Below are 13,550 nucleotides of genomic sequence, written 5' to 3'. Positions count from 1 at the left end.
CCTGCACAACTAGAGGCGCACCCCCGGGCCTCCTCAAGGCACTGACAAGCTCCGGGGCCCCTGCCACATGCAGAAACCCACACTGCAGTGTGGCACTGCTTCCCCAACATCTGGACCCAGATTGTCCCTGGGAACCCCAATAGCGTGTCCCCCTCCCTGATGACCCAGCTGTTGCGCAGACATCACACTTCCTTCTCTTCCTTCCCTGCTGCACTTGGGTGGAGACGTACGCTCTGTGCGTGGGCATAATGCCCACGGGTCTCTTGGGTCTCTGTCCTTTTCTCCAGGGGTCACACAGGGACAAGTGGCTGGGCAGAGACTGGTGCCAGCATGGCTGACCTGGGGCCAAACCTCTGCCACTCCCAGGAGATGCTGCACTGGCCTTGGGGAAGCCACACCCCTTCACCTTCTCAGGTCAGAGCGTCTCCTTCCCCACCAACATCACGTGTGACCCATCCACACCCCAAAATCTGTTTTGAAGTGTGGCTTTTCTTTAGCTAGGAAGAATTCCTGGCAGGGGAGCAAGAGTTACAGAGGCAAAGAAGGCGGTGGTCCTGGCTCTCTGCCTGTGACCTGCCAGAGAGATGGTTCCATGCCCAGGGGGTGGGCAGGACCTTCCCTATGTTCTAGCTCTCTGCCAGGCAGCAGGAGAGCCACAGAGAAGTCACCTGTGGAGCTCCACCTCCCCTGGGGTCCCACCAGTCTGCAGGGAGGGGGATATTGGGGCACACTTTAGGTGCGGAACAGCCTTGCCCACCACTTCAGGGCAGAGGGATATTTGGGTTGTGGAATGGGGTCACATGGAAAGTTGGTGGGGAGGGAGAGAAAGGAGAGTATTGACTAGGAAAGGTGAAGGGGGTGCGGCTTCCTCGAAGGCCTGAGAGCAGTGTCTCGCCAGGGCAGGGTGGGGTGGGGGTTGGCTCCCAGCAGCCGGCAGCTACCAGCCACCCACGGGGTTAGGCCTCTGCCCAGCCACCTTCCAGCTCCTGGTGATCTTGTCATGTTACATAATCTCTCCAACCTCATCACCCTCATCTTTAAACCAAAGGTGATAGTGGTATCTGCCTCAGAGTACCGTTGCAGGCAATCAGTGAGATGATGTGTACAGAGAAGGGGTCCAGCTTGCAGCAAATGCTCCATAGATACCATTCATACACTCACCCATTCACTCACTCAGTATCTCCTGGATCCCGGGCATTAGCTTACATCCGTGAGCAAAATAGGCCAAGTGCCCTTTCCTTCTCGAATTTATCCCTCCTGGGGTGAAACTGGGGGAGAGGGCACACAAGCAATAAACAATTCAATGAAATGGAATGTTAGAAGGTGAAAGTGCAAGGGAAAAAGAGAAAGCACAGCTGGATCAGATGGCTCTTTTTCCCCAAATTTAGCAAGCGTCACTCTTACTGAAGCCTCCCTGCCAAGGGCCATCGCTGCACCTCTTTGCCTTAAAATGATGCACCCTGTGGCGTGGTCAGCTCCTCCCAAGCCTGCATCTGAGGTTTTAGCACAAATTCACCGTTTGTTCTTTCCACTAACAGCTATTTATGGAACATCTGATTCTGAAGGTTTCATATGAATCAGACACTCATCCTGAAGGGTTTGCAGGTGAAGAAAGAGCTGTGTGTGAAAAACCTGAGAGAGACAGGGCGTCCAGTGAAAGGCTGGTGTCCTGTGGAGAGCCCCAGCGGCCTGTCCTGCCTGAGGCCGCTCTTCCTCCTGCTCTTCCCCACTCCGGTTTGCTCTGGTTCGCTCTGGTTCCCTCTGGTTCCACTATTCTACTTCGGCTCACTTTGGCTGTTTTCTTCTGGTAAGTGACGGACTGTCCCTAGCTTAATGTTGCAATGGGAACAAACAGACCCTGCTATTTCTAGGGGTGAAGGACGTGTTCTGAGTTGGCCCTTGTGCAAAATCAAGACCCTAAAGCCCTATTCCTCCAGCCCAGCAGCAACAAGGGGCCCAGTTTGTATGCCCAGCCTGTGACACGTCCCTCCTCCCCGCCCAAGCCTCTGCTGCCCTCCTGGGAGGATGGCCTGACCCCAGCAGAGTGGTGAGAAGAGAAGGGGTGCAGCTGGCTGCAAGTCCCCAGGCTGTGACTTCTCTGCTGCACGGGGTGGGGGTGGGGGCAACCAGGCCTGAGTGAAGCGGTCTGGCCTCATGGTTAGGAACCTGGCCGCGTGTGTCAGGCCACAGGAGCAGACCTCCGCCTTGGGGCTTGGAGCTGGGAACAGGCTGTTCTCCCCAGTCACCGCTCACATGGACCGCAGCGGTGTCTCCTGCCCGGCCCCCTCAGCTGCTGAGTCATGCTCCCTGGGGTTGGCAGAGGCGCCATCCAAGCCAGGCTGAGTCACTAGATGATGAATTGCGGAATTCTTGTTCAGGCTGTCACCACAGCAGTGGTGGGCCCTGATCCCCACCCCCTGCTTCCCACCAAGCCACTCAAAACATTCTCATCTCAGCTGTCATTCCTTCTGCATCTTGGGGGGCTCTGGAGGTGAGCAGGAGATAGTGGGGGTGAGGTGGGGATGTCTCCAAGTTCCCTTCCTGTGTCCAGATTTCAGACCTGTTCTGGGGATGGGGGCACAGGGAAGAACGCCAAGCCTCATTTCTCTCAGCTCTCTGTTCATGACTAAGGAAGTAGAGACCGGCTCAGAGGAGGGGGTCTTTGGAGGGGAGCTTTGGAGTCAGGACCTAAATCAACTTCTCATAAGCAAGCCGTCAGATAAGGGTGATATTTGTGTTCAGAGGCTGAGGCTTCCGGAGGTGGATGGGTGAGATGCACAGGCAGGCGGGCATTAATGTGTTTGATGGGGAGGCCAGAGGCCTGTGGATTAGAACTAAGAACCCCAGGGCTCTCCTCTTCCTCAGGACACTTCGGAGGAGAGAGGACTCCTTGCAGGGCTCTGCAGGGGAGGTCAGGGGGCAGATACTCCAGGGCCCTTGTATCTGCCAGCTCTGCAGGGGCCACCCTGGAACACAACTGCAGCTGCTGGAAAGGGCTCATAGATGCTGTGGTTCCTTCAAAGCAGAAACCAAGCAGAGACTGATGTTGGGGGCACAGCCATCCGGTGGTCTCAGGGTGTCATGCTGGGCTAATGGCCTGCTGGCTCCCCCGAGGGTCAGCCTGGAAGGAAGTCTGCCCAGCAGGTGGCCTGGAAGAGGGAGGTTCCCCAGGTAGTGACCCACTGTCCTTGCAGTGTCCCCAAGGACTCCCTGTGGGCATCTTGGGCTGTGGCAGGGATGGTGATGCTGCCTGGCTCCCTTTGGTATCTAGATGTTGATGCTGCCCATGCCCATGAGTACATCTGAGACAGGGTTGAGTTTTTCCAAGGCATTTATTAAGAAACACAAGACAGACATAGAGTACACAACCAAAGGAATGAAAGTGTTTTTATCACAATCCATTAACAGCTAAGAAAAACGTGCTGGTGGACACAAGGCCCCAGTCTATTTTCAACAATGTCTCTCTTGGCTGCTAAGCCAACCAGCTGAAACGTTCTCCTCTGAGACTATCAGGCTAACCTTCCCAAACTCCCAGCTCTGCTTCCTAGTCACCTCTTTATGACAGACCCTTCTCCACCTGGCCCCAAAGACTCCTCCCCTGAGGCTTCAGGTGTGGGACAGCCCGACCCTGCCGTACCCTGTGCTCCCGCTATCAAAGGCATTTGTAGTCCTAGGACAGCTCTCTCTCTTTGCCCATCTCTCGGCACTTAGCTAAACTAGATCCCCGAACAAGCTGAGTAGGCTGGTTCTGTTACCCTTAGCCAAGCTACCTATTTTCCTAAGCCTGCGACTGACCTTAGTTTCTCTCCTGCTAGAACAGAGTGCCCTCTTGGGCAGCTCCCCACTCCAGCTAGTCCAAAGCTTTGGTCTCCCCCAAACAGAACTCGGTGGCCCCATCACTCCCACTTTGCTGACAGGGTCGTGCTCATTCCTGGCTGACCCGCTACAGAGAGACCGTTGCACACACTGAGTCTGGCACCCACCTACTGCACCCGCCCTGCTCAGGTCACCAACCTCACCAATTTCCTCGCAAAGTTTCTGACTTCTCTCTTGGACTTCTGTCCCTTTGGAATTTTATCACTGTAGATTTGTTCTACGATAGTGCTTTAGATTCAGTAGTTAGTTATCAGACTAGAGAGAAAGGAGGACTATTCCCTCCCAAATTAAGGTTTTCCTAAACTATCAAAAGATTGGGTCACTCTTGCCATTTGGAACTTTTTCTAAGTGTCTGATTATCGACCCCCTAACCGGCAGTCTGATGCTCAGCTGGCCTGCAGGAACAGCACTGAGCCTCGGCTAGCTGGTTGTGTCCCTCCTGTTCCTCAGTCACTGTTGTGTTTAGCATATGGCTTCTTCAAGGAATTGCTGCAGAATAAAGCAAAACATTTTCCTCCACAAGAAAAGACAGTTTGCAGGTAACAACACTACCCAGATAGTCTCTACTGCACACGACCGCGGTCACCAACCTCACCAATTTCCTCGCAAAGTTTCTGACTTCTCTCTTGGACTTCAAAATGGCAGAGATAACCTTTTATCTCTGTTCAGCTTACACTGATGGAAGAGCATCAGGTCACACAAGTCGGCTGGACTTTTTCCTAACCAATGGCATACAAAATACATCTCCATGCTGCTCAATCAGTCCTCACAACCCTGTGAGGTGGACATGGCAGATATCATCCCCATTTCACAGATCTAGAAATAGGTTCAGAGAGGTTAGGGAGATCACACAGCTATGAGTGGAAGAGCAAGCACCCAACCTCAGTCTCTGCCACTTCATTCACTTTCCCTTTTAGGGACAAATATGAAGACGGTTTCTACTCCCTTTCTCTCTACCCAAATGGCATTCTTCTTTCAACCTGGAAAGTTCCAAACAGAAAAAGGAATGACTGATGAATTTAACTGTTACAGTACAATGTGCAGTGGGAGAGGGGGAGTCACTGTATCTTTCATGATATTCCCGATTTCAGCGTTTCCCAGGGGACCCATCTGGGTTCCCAGTTAGGGTGTTAGGGAATATTTTACCTCCAAATTATGTTCAATACTTTACTTCCCATCTGTTTCACATTTTGAGAGTGTTCTGTGCCTCTGCCCCTTAGTGAGGAAACTATTATTTCTATCTTCCAATGCCCAGCTTCCTGAATCTCTAGAGCATCTGTGAGGCTCTCTTCTTGCAGCCAGATGAGGTCTCTGTTTCTGCTCATTCTTTAGTTGAGCCTCAGGGCTGGAGCCTCCTCACCAGGCCCTCTGCATAGGGTTTCTCCACAGCTCAGTAGAGCTGTTTACAGGGCTAGGCCCACCCTCCCCGAGAGCCTCCGTTCCCCAGGGCCTCCCTGCACACACACACACACATAAGCAGGACACCCCTATTTCTTCTCCTGTTTGACTTGGAGCCCAGCCACCCTGGGAGGCACCGGGTGGGCTGTGTCCACAGCGCCCCCTACTGGAGATTTTCCACAAGCCAAGGTTTTGAACGACTTGGAAATTTCTGACGTGGAAATTTCTGCTGCCTTCCACTATCCCACCCTTTTCTGGATATTGATTCATAGCTGTCTCCTGAGCACTTTCTAGGTGCCATCACAGTGCTAATTTGGCGCACTGAGCTGCAAAGACAGAGGTACCCGTGCAACTCCTCTGATACTACCTGGTCCCGTATGACCCCTGCTTGGTTTCCAGTTGGTCTGAATTAGTTTGGGGAACCAATAAAACCATCCCCTGCCTTCTGGGCTCTCTACAATGATCCAGTCACCCACAGGGACCTCCTGACCTCTGTCGAGCCCCAAGGCAAGTTCCTTGGTCAGTCACCAAACAAAACCCAGCCCTGACAACTCCTTCCAGCTAGGTCCCACCGCTGGAGTTTCCGCCTGACCCCTCCTCCTCCTCACTGGGAGTCTTATTTGTGCACACAGGTTCATTTGCATATCTAGTAGCTAGTCCTGAATTTCAGTTACAGAGTCATGTATTTTTTTAAAGTAAATACTCAAGCCTACATGTTACTTAATGGCTGATAATTACTGAAGCAGGAATGTGCACATACGAACAGCATGAAATAATGCAAAAAAGAACCCAATCTCCCCATCACTATTTATACATTTTAAACCTATTTCCACTCCATACTGCTTTAGACATACTTTCACCTTGTTGCCATCATTATGTGATCATAATTCCAAACTCCCCCAATCACTGACTTACGGTTGCATCATATAACATATTCTTCTGCATAGTTTTTGTATTTGTCATACCTGAAGGCAGCAGATCATTGTCCTAACAGACCACAATCTACTCACCAACCCCCACTGTTCAGCAATTTCCCGTTAATGACTGTAGTGTATAGGGTGGCCACGTCTCTTGCAAATACTTTCTTCCTTTTAAATTATTTTCCCAGAATGTATTCCCCAAAGTGGGATAGTTTAGTTTTAAAAGCCTTTTTTGGACCCTCGTCAGGCATTGCCAAACCTCTCTCCAGATTTCTCCAGGAGTCTATTTCACCATGACATTGGTTAAAAATGTATTTCTGATGAGTATAAATGGTCCATTTCATCTTACTAGCTGTGGCCTGGTGTGTTCCCTGTGGGTGCTGAATCTGCGCGGCACTCCGACCAAGCAGAGCTCTCCGTCACTCCCATGCTGACGGCCCAGCTGTACCTCAGCTCAACTCTACGTAGTTGTCTCATGTTGTTGAATTTCCTTTAATCTTCATTACCCTTTGCTATTCATCCATTCATATATATATATATATATGAATGTGTCCACCTGACACTGATAATTTCTGCACTCTCTTCATGAAATAAGCAGTGACCTCCCTGGAGAAGGATTCTCTTTTCCCTACCCTTAACGCTCTGCACCTCCCATCTGGTCTCATCCCCAATCCCTCCAGTTTTGTGAAATTTCAGTGCCAATGATCTCTATGTTAAGATTCCCGTTGGTCACAGCTCCATGGCCCTAGCCAGACTTGGCCACTCTGGTCCCACTGCGGTCATGGCCCATGCAAAGCACCAGGGCCGGTGGGAGACACCTGCGAGAGGCCCCTCCTTTCCCTCCCAGCCCCACTACCTACTCATCAGGCTTCCTGTTGGCTCACCCCTCTCCCCAATCCACACCTGGCTGACAGGTGGTTGTCCTCAGTCACTGTGGACTACAAAATACGTATTCCTTCATCCCCAGTTCAGTCAAATGAAGGCCAAAATTTCCCAAAAGGAATTTTGCTAAGAAACTAAGGGACAGCTAAACCTAGACTCCAGGAATGTAACGAAGTCAACACAGAAGTGTTGCATCCTAAAGATTTATTTTACATCCTCCAGAAGTCTTGCCTCAGTGGGCCTGGAGGTGGGGGACGGGGGCCCGGAGGGGTCTTCCCTCCTCCTACACTCAGAAGGCTGCCTTGTGGATGGCAGCCCTGCCTGGTTCAATTTTTTAGAAGCACATGGTCTTCACGGGCTTGGAGGTAACCACCTCCTGGCCACAGCTGGTGTCTGCATTTTGGTAGACGCTGACCTTGTACTTCACTGGGAGAGGTCGTTGTCATAGGCGCTTCAACTTCTGGGTTGGACTTGGGGATTGGGGGAAGCATTTATTGCTGGAAATCCCAGGCCTCTTCCACTGGTATGTCCCTGCTCCAGTCTGAAGAGTGCCAGGTTCTTAGCTACCTTCCAGAAGGCAGCTGCCTGACATACCTGGGCCCTTTGACTCAGGGGACTTCTCCCTAGACTCTCCCTGGCTTACTCCATCAGGAATGGTTTTGAAGAACACAAATCAGAATGAGCTTTCAAATCTCAGGGTCCTAAACTAAATGCAGCAGCTACCCACAGAAAGCAAGAGGCCTGGCCAGCACCCCTGCCACCCTCTTCTGCTTCTCAGCCTGCTCACGCCACCACCCTTGGCTCCTACCTTCCCTGTAGGCCGAAGAGGGTTAGCAGTTTGGCACCTCATGCTGTTGCCAACCCCTGCCCTTGGGGAAAATGCCCTTGGCCACCACATCCCATGGGTAGTCCTGCCTCCCCCTCCCTCCCAGCCCCGCCCTTCCCCAGCCCACCTACCCCATTAACTGTCAGGCGAACGCACCCGAAAGACATGGATGGTCCCATTACTGAGGGACACAACCAGGTACCGGCCGTCCACCATGGTGGTCACCCGTGGCTTTTCCAGGCCATGATAGGCCGTCAGGAAGTCGCCAAGCAGTGACCCCTTGGGGTCCAAGATCACCACCTTGTTGACCTCACGAAGGGTCAGAAAGATGTAGCCCCTTTTATCTACGGACACGGAGCCTGGCTGGCAGCCATGCAAGCCCGGCCCTCGGTACTCCCCGATCACCTGACCCAGCCCGTCGCAGACCACCAAGCTATTCTGCTGCCAGTCTGAACCCACAAAATTCCCCTGCGGGCTGGTGGTTAGGAACACCAGTGCCCGCTGACCCCGGCTGGCCCTGCCCCCAGGGATAAACCGGGTGGCCAGGCTGCCTTCCATGTTGTACACTTCCACGTGGCCAGACACGCTGACGGCCACGCGGTCCCCGCTCGGCATGGCAGCCACCGCGTGGCTGGCCTGGGAGAGGCTCAGGGCCCGGCGCCACTGCACCTCTCCATCAGGGCTGATAAGGTACAGCCGGGCACCAGCGGAGAAAGCCACCGCGCCCTGCAGGGCAGCCACACTGCACGGGGAGCAGCTCTCGGGGACAGGCACGGCTCCTTTATAGTCGCCGTTGAGGGAAAAGCGCTTCAGTGCTCTGTTCTGCTCATCAGCCACCAGGATCTCCCGGGGGCCAAAGGGGCAGAGCCCAGTGATCCGGGGAGACCGCCTGTCGCCAGGCATCCTCGTGGGGAAGCTGCAGGAAAAGATGGGTCTAGGGAGGAGGCCAGAGCCCTCCAGGTTTGGCCCTGGCGCTGGGCTGGGCTCCCGGGAAATCGCCTTGAACCTGTCTTTGAACTTCTTCTTCTTGTTTAATCTGCCACCCCTTGGGGTCTGGGCTCTTTCGTCTTCCTGGGGTGACTGGGCTCTACTCTCTTTCGGGGTCTGGGTTCCATCTTCTTGGGGCGTCAGGGCTCTATCTTCCTTTGGTGTCAGGGCTCCATCCTTACTCTGGGGCTGGAGTCCATCGTGTCTCTCACTCTGGGCTCCATCCTCACCGCAGCTCTGGGTTTCGCTGCTTCCCTGGCTCCTGGCTCCAGCTTTCCCACTGTCCTTCTGTGGCTGCTGCTCCTCAAAGGCGAGCCGTAGCAAATGGCAGTTCTTGTCCAGGAGTCCAGGGTGGAGCTCCAGCTGAGGCAGCAGGCAAGGGGCTGGCCCAGGCATCCAGGGACTACCTTGTAGCTGCTCGAGCCTCTGTGTGATCGCCCCCTCCAGGGAGAGGATCTCAGCCTCACGACCCAGGCTGAGCACCCGACGGGCGAAGGCAGCAGCCTCCTTGGCCACCTGTTCCCGGCCCTCCAGCTCACCCAGTCGCTTCCGGGCAGCCTCTTCAGCAGCCTCTACATGGGCCCGTAGCTGGCCCAGCACCTCCTGCTTCTGGGCAAGAAGGGCCCGGAGGACTCCCTCGGCCGCCTCCTCTACTTGCATCCCCACCTTGGCCGCCTGCTCCCTCAGCTGGGCCAAGGCTTCCTTCTCCAGCATTCGGGTGGCCTCCAGGTCGGCCAGGTTGCTGTCTACGCCTGCCAGGAGTTTCTCCAGGGCTGGCCTTCGGGCACGCACTGCCTCAGCCAGGGGCAGACAGGGGTGGTCCAGGTGGGGGTCCAGGCGGCACTCGCGGCACAGCAGCTGCGAACAGGGCTGGCACAAGAAGCGCAGGGCCTCTCCGGGGTGCTGGGGGCACTGGGCCGCTTGACGCTCCCGGGCCTCTTCATCATACCACCCTGCCCTGTAACCCACCAGGTCAACTACGCGGTGGGTGTGGGTCTGGCGGGTGCAGCGGTGCCCGTCAGCACAGGCCTGGCACAAGTCGTCGGCACAGTCCAGACACCGGGCAGTGGCCAGCCCCCCGGTGCTGGTGCCGCCCATCAGGGGACACAGAGCACAGGCCGCCTTCCCTGCACGAAGGTCTCCACCCGCCCGAGCCTTCACCAAATCCAGGAGCCCGTTGACGAAGAAGTTGGTCTTGAAGGCGGCCACGCCCGAGGGGGGCACCGGCACCGTTTCTCGGCACTCAGGACATCGGAGGTGGCTGCCCTCGGCCAGCTGGGCCAGACAGTCCTGGCAGTAGGTGTGCAAGCAGGGCAATGTTTTTGGTGCCCGCAGCTGCTCCAGGCAAATTTTACAGGCCAGGAAGTCACTGCTCAGGGCCTCCAGCAGGGAGGGCGAGGATCCCTGGGAAACCATACTGCAAGGAGGGGTTGAGGTCAGAGGGCAGAGGGCACCTCCACAGGGTCTCCAGCCTGCCCTCTTGCCACTCCCCTCATCATACCCCGCTAGGTCTGGGATCTCACCTGAATGGCTAGGAATTTTCTTCTGGCCTCCGGTCAGGGTCTCTGGCCCACTTGCTCTTAGGTTAGGAGGTGATCCGTCTTCTTCTTGAAAACTTGGAGCAAAGGGAAAAAAGTCAATGCTACTTGCTTTGCTTCAGGCACTTGGAGAAATGACAGGACCTAGAAGCCCAGATCTTAGTTGCTGATGTCACGATAGTACCTCCTGGTCAGGGCTTGGCAAGGGTCAGTGGTCCTGGGGTCTGGTGGGGCTGGGTGTGTGTGCAGGAGATGGGTGGGCAGGCAGGACACAGGAGAGCTTCCAGGTGGGCAGAGTGGCCTTGACGCCTGGCCAGTGCGCAGTGGGAGGGTGCCACTTACCACAGCCCCCACACCTGTCTTCTAGACCCTGGGGGCTGCATCATGGGGATCATGGGGAGGGGGGACCTCCCTTCCTGCCTTGACTTTCCTAACTTGTTCTGGAGGGGGCAGAGAGGAGGGGCCGCCCTGCTCTCTCCTTCCAGCTGCTGGGACACAGGTCACCCGGGCCTTGCACCTTTCCTAGTCCTCTTCTCTCAGCCTTCCCTGCTAGGAGAGGCTTCCTGCTTTCCTCTGAGGGGCGGTGAGTTTCATCTCTAATTTACCAGTTCTCCACAACACAGGCACCCTGGCTGTGAAGTAGGAACTTGGGGAATCTCCCCCCCCCAACTTCCGTAAAGAAGGGGAGTGTGTGTGCACTGGGAGGAGAGAGAACTGGGGCTTGGGGGGGGGGGGTGTCATTCCCAGGGAAGCCTCAGACCCCAGGCCCGGTGGGGGTGTGGGCAGTCCCGGCTCAGCCTCCCCTCCCCTCCTGCCTTCTGGGTCTCTCCACCTCCTTCCTCTTCCTCCCCACCCCTCCCCCTCCTTCCAGTCCCAGTTCCTCTTTCAGCTGCCCTCCCTGGCCACAGCCACGCACGCCTTACCTAGCCCGAGCTGACTCCGAGGTCCACGATAGGAGTGGGAGGCCGAGGTGTGGACGCTGCTGTCGCTGGATGTCTGAAAGAGAAGCAAAACTGAAACTAATCGTACTTGTGCAACTTCCGTCTCGGGCCTGGGACAGCGACTCGACCGGCCGCCGCAGGCCCCGCCCTCTTCCCTGCCCCCGCCGGACCGCTTCCTCCCGAGCCCCCACCCCCGCGCCAGGCTCGCCCCGTGGCAGGCTAGGGAGCGCGGGTCCCAGGGCGTCCAGCCTCGGGATTCGCTCTGCTAGGTGTGCTGATCTCCGAAGCAGGAAACGCTCCAGGAGCGAACTGAGAGCTATTCTGTGCTTCGGAGCCGTAGGATAACCAGGGTGTGGAGGGCTCCCTGCTGCGGAGATCTGGAGATCCGTTTCTGGCGAGGCCCATTAGGTCACAAACCCTTGCTGAGATGAGGAAGAGGCTAAAGGAAACCAGACACGCACTCCGAGGGCTTCAGCTTCCTGGAGGAGGCTTCCCTAGACAGGAGTCTGAAGAGGACTGGAGGCTTGGGGCGGCTGGAGAGGAAGCACAGGGAAGGGCATCCTGGGAACTGGAATAGCCAGTGTCAGGGCACAGAGGAATGATACAGTCCCAGTCTTCTGGGTGTTCCACGTAATGTAGGGTGCTTTGTGAGAGGGGGACATGTGAGTGATGACAGATAAGATTCTAGAGGGTGACATTGGCCGGACCAAAGAGGGCTTTGGTTCTGCAGGAAGGACTATGCGTTCATCCAACAGCCAAAAGAAACCGTAGAAGGGTAGTTCCTGAACATTTAAGGACTATTTTTGAAGCATCAAAAAGTTGAAACAGTTGCAGAAGACACTCACATACCCACTGATGAGATTCTCCAGTTAAGATTTACTATGGCTGTTTCATCATGCTGTATCCTTACAAGCATGTATAGGTCTAGAGGCATAGACAGGCCACAGCGAACGGCATTTCAGTTGGAAATGAACTCATGAACTCACAGCAGTCAAGAGAACAGGGGACCCTGACTGTAGGTCCCAGTGAGCCATGAAGGACACAGCTGACACAAGAGGGACAGAAGAAGGGACTGAAGCTTCCCTCGCCATTGTCAAAGGCCGTTGTCCAAGGCAGAGACCTCGGCTCTGCAGGGCTCTTCTGACGGACTTGGAGATGAGCGTTGGTGACATCTCCGCTTGTGACTTTCTCCTACTAGTCCAGTGTGCCTGCAGTTTTGATGAAGTTGCTAAAGAAAGTATCCAGCATGCAAAAGAGCAGGGCTGGGATGGCCCTTCAGGGGATGTGACAAGGTAACAAAGGTTCTCTGGGGGTCTGGCTGCTTGCCGCTCTTCAGCCAAATCTGGAGAGACAGATGTTGGTGGGAGGAAATCAGATTTAGTCTGGTGCTACAGGCCTGAGGACGGGCTGATTACTGTCACAGGGGCCTTCCCCCTGGACTGGGGAGCATGGACCTAATGGGGGGGTGCTAAAGAAGGGGCTAGGGGGTGACATCAGCGGGATTGCAGAGAAACAGAGTTCTCCAGGAATTGTATTCATGCCCCTTTTTCTTCCAACTTTAGTCTTGATGGGCATCGGCCCAGGCTGGTGAGCTTTGCACTGTGATAATGAGGTTGTGCCTTCACCCTTATCTTGCTTCTACCTCCGTCTTGGTTTCAGCCCGTTTTGCTTGGTTTTCTGGTTTTGTGTGCAAGGAAAGATAAACAGGAGCAGGGCAAGGACGAACAGGGCACAAACAAGGAACTTCAGGTTACCAGCCAGGGAGAATTCCCTTTCTGCCCGTATCTTGTTCCTCATTCTTGAGGCTCCATGGCTTGAGGTCCCTCTTCTGGAACTAATTACTGCTGCGTAGGGGCCCCTACAGGAGCTAACTTGTGAGATGATCTGTTGTCATCCTAATGGTTACAATTATTGGGTGACATGGAAACTGAGCAATTCAGGAGTCGGGCCAGGATCCGAAGAAGTAGGTACATTAGAGTGACTGCCCCCATGGGAGAGTAGGGTGCCCTCACCCAGACCAACTAGGAGAGTCATTATAACAGGAGACCGGAGTCACGATTCAGTTTTATTCAAGGGGCCCGCCTCTGGGTAGCCCCTTCTTTCTCTGTATGTCAGTTCCAGCTGTCCTTGGAGCTCAGCTTAAGGTTGTTGCTGTCACTTAAGTACAAGTCTCGGAAAAGTA

At 54.8% G+C, this 13,550-nt stretch overlaps 1 protein-coding gene across 1 annotated transcript; it reads right to left on the bottom strand.

The window, feature by feature from the left end:
- Positions 1-8,037: 8,037 nt before the first annotated feature.
- TRIM56 (tripartite motif containing 56) lies at positions 8,038-11,455 on the bottom strand. Its single transcript, XM_004688255.2, has 3 exons — positions 11,351-11,455; positions 10,413-10,504; positions 8,038-10,306 (listed from the first exon to the last, which is right to left on the bottom strand). Exon 3 carries the CDS (start codon positions 10,303-10,305, stop codon positions 8,038-8,040), a length of 2,268 nt encoding a protein of 755 aa, XP_004688312.1. The 5' UTR covers position 10,306; positions 10,413-10,504; positions 11,351-11,455.
- Positions 11,456-13,550: the final 2,095 nt, after the last annotated feature.

This window comes from Condylura cristata, unplaced genomic scaffold (assembly GCF_000260355.1).
Source record: "Condylura cristata isolate star-nosed mole 26May11 unplaced genomic scaffold, ConCri1.0 scaffold00024, whole genome shotgun sequence".
NCBI classification, from domain to species: Eukaryota; Metazoa; Chordata; class Mammalia; order Eulipotyphla; family Talpidae; genus Condylura; species Condylura cristata.
The sequence above is the reverse complement of the archived record's forward strand: the minus strand, read 5'-3'. Positions and strand labels throughout refer to the sequence as shown.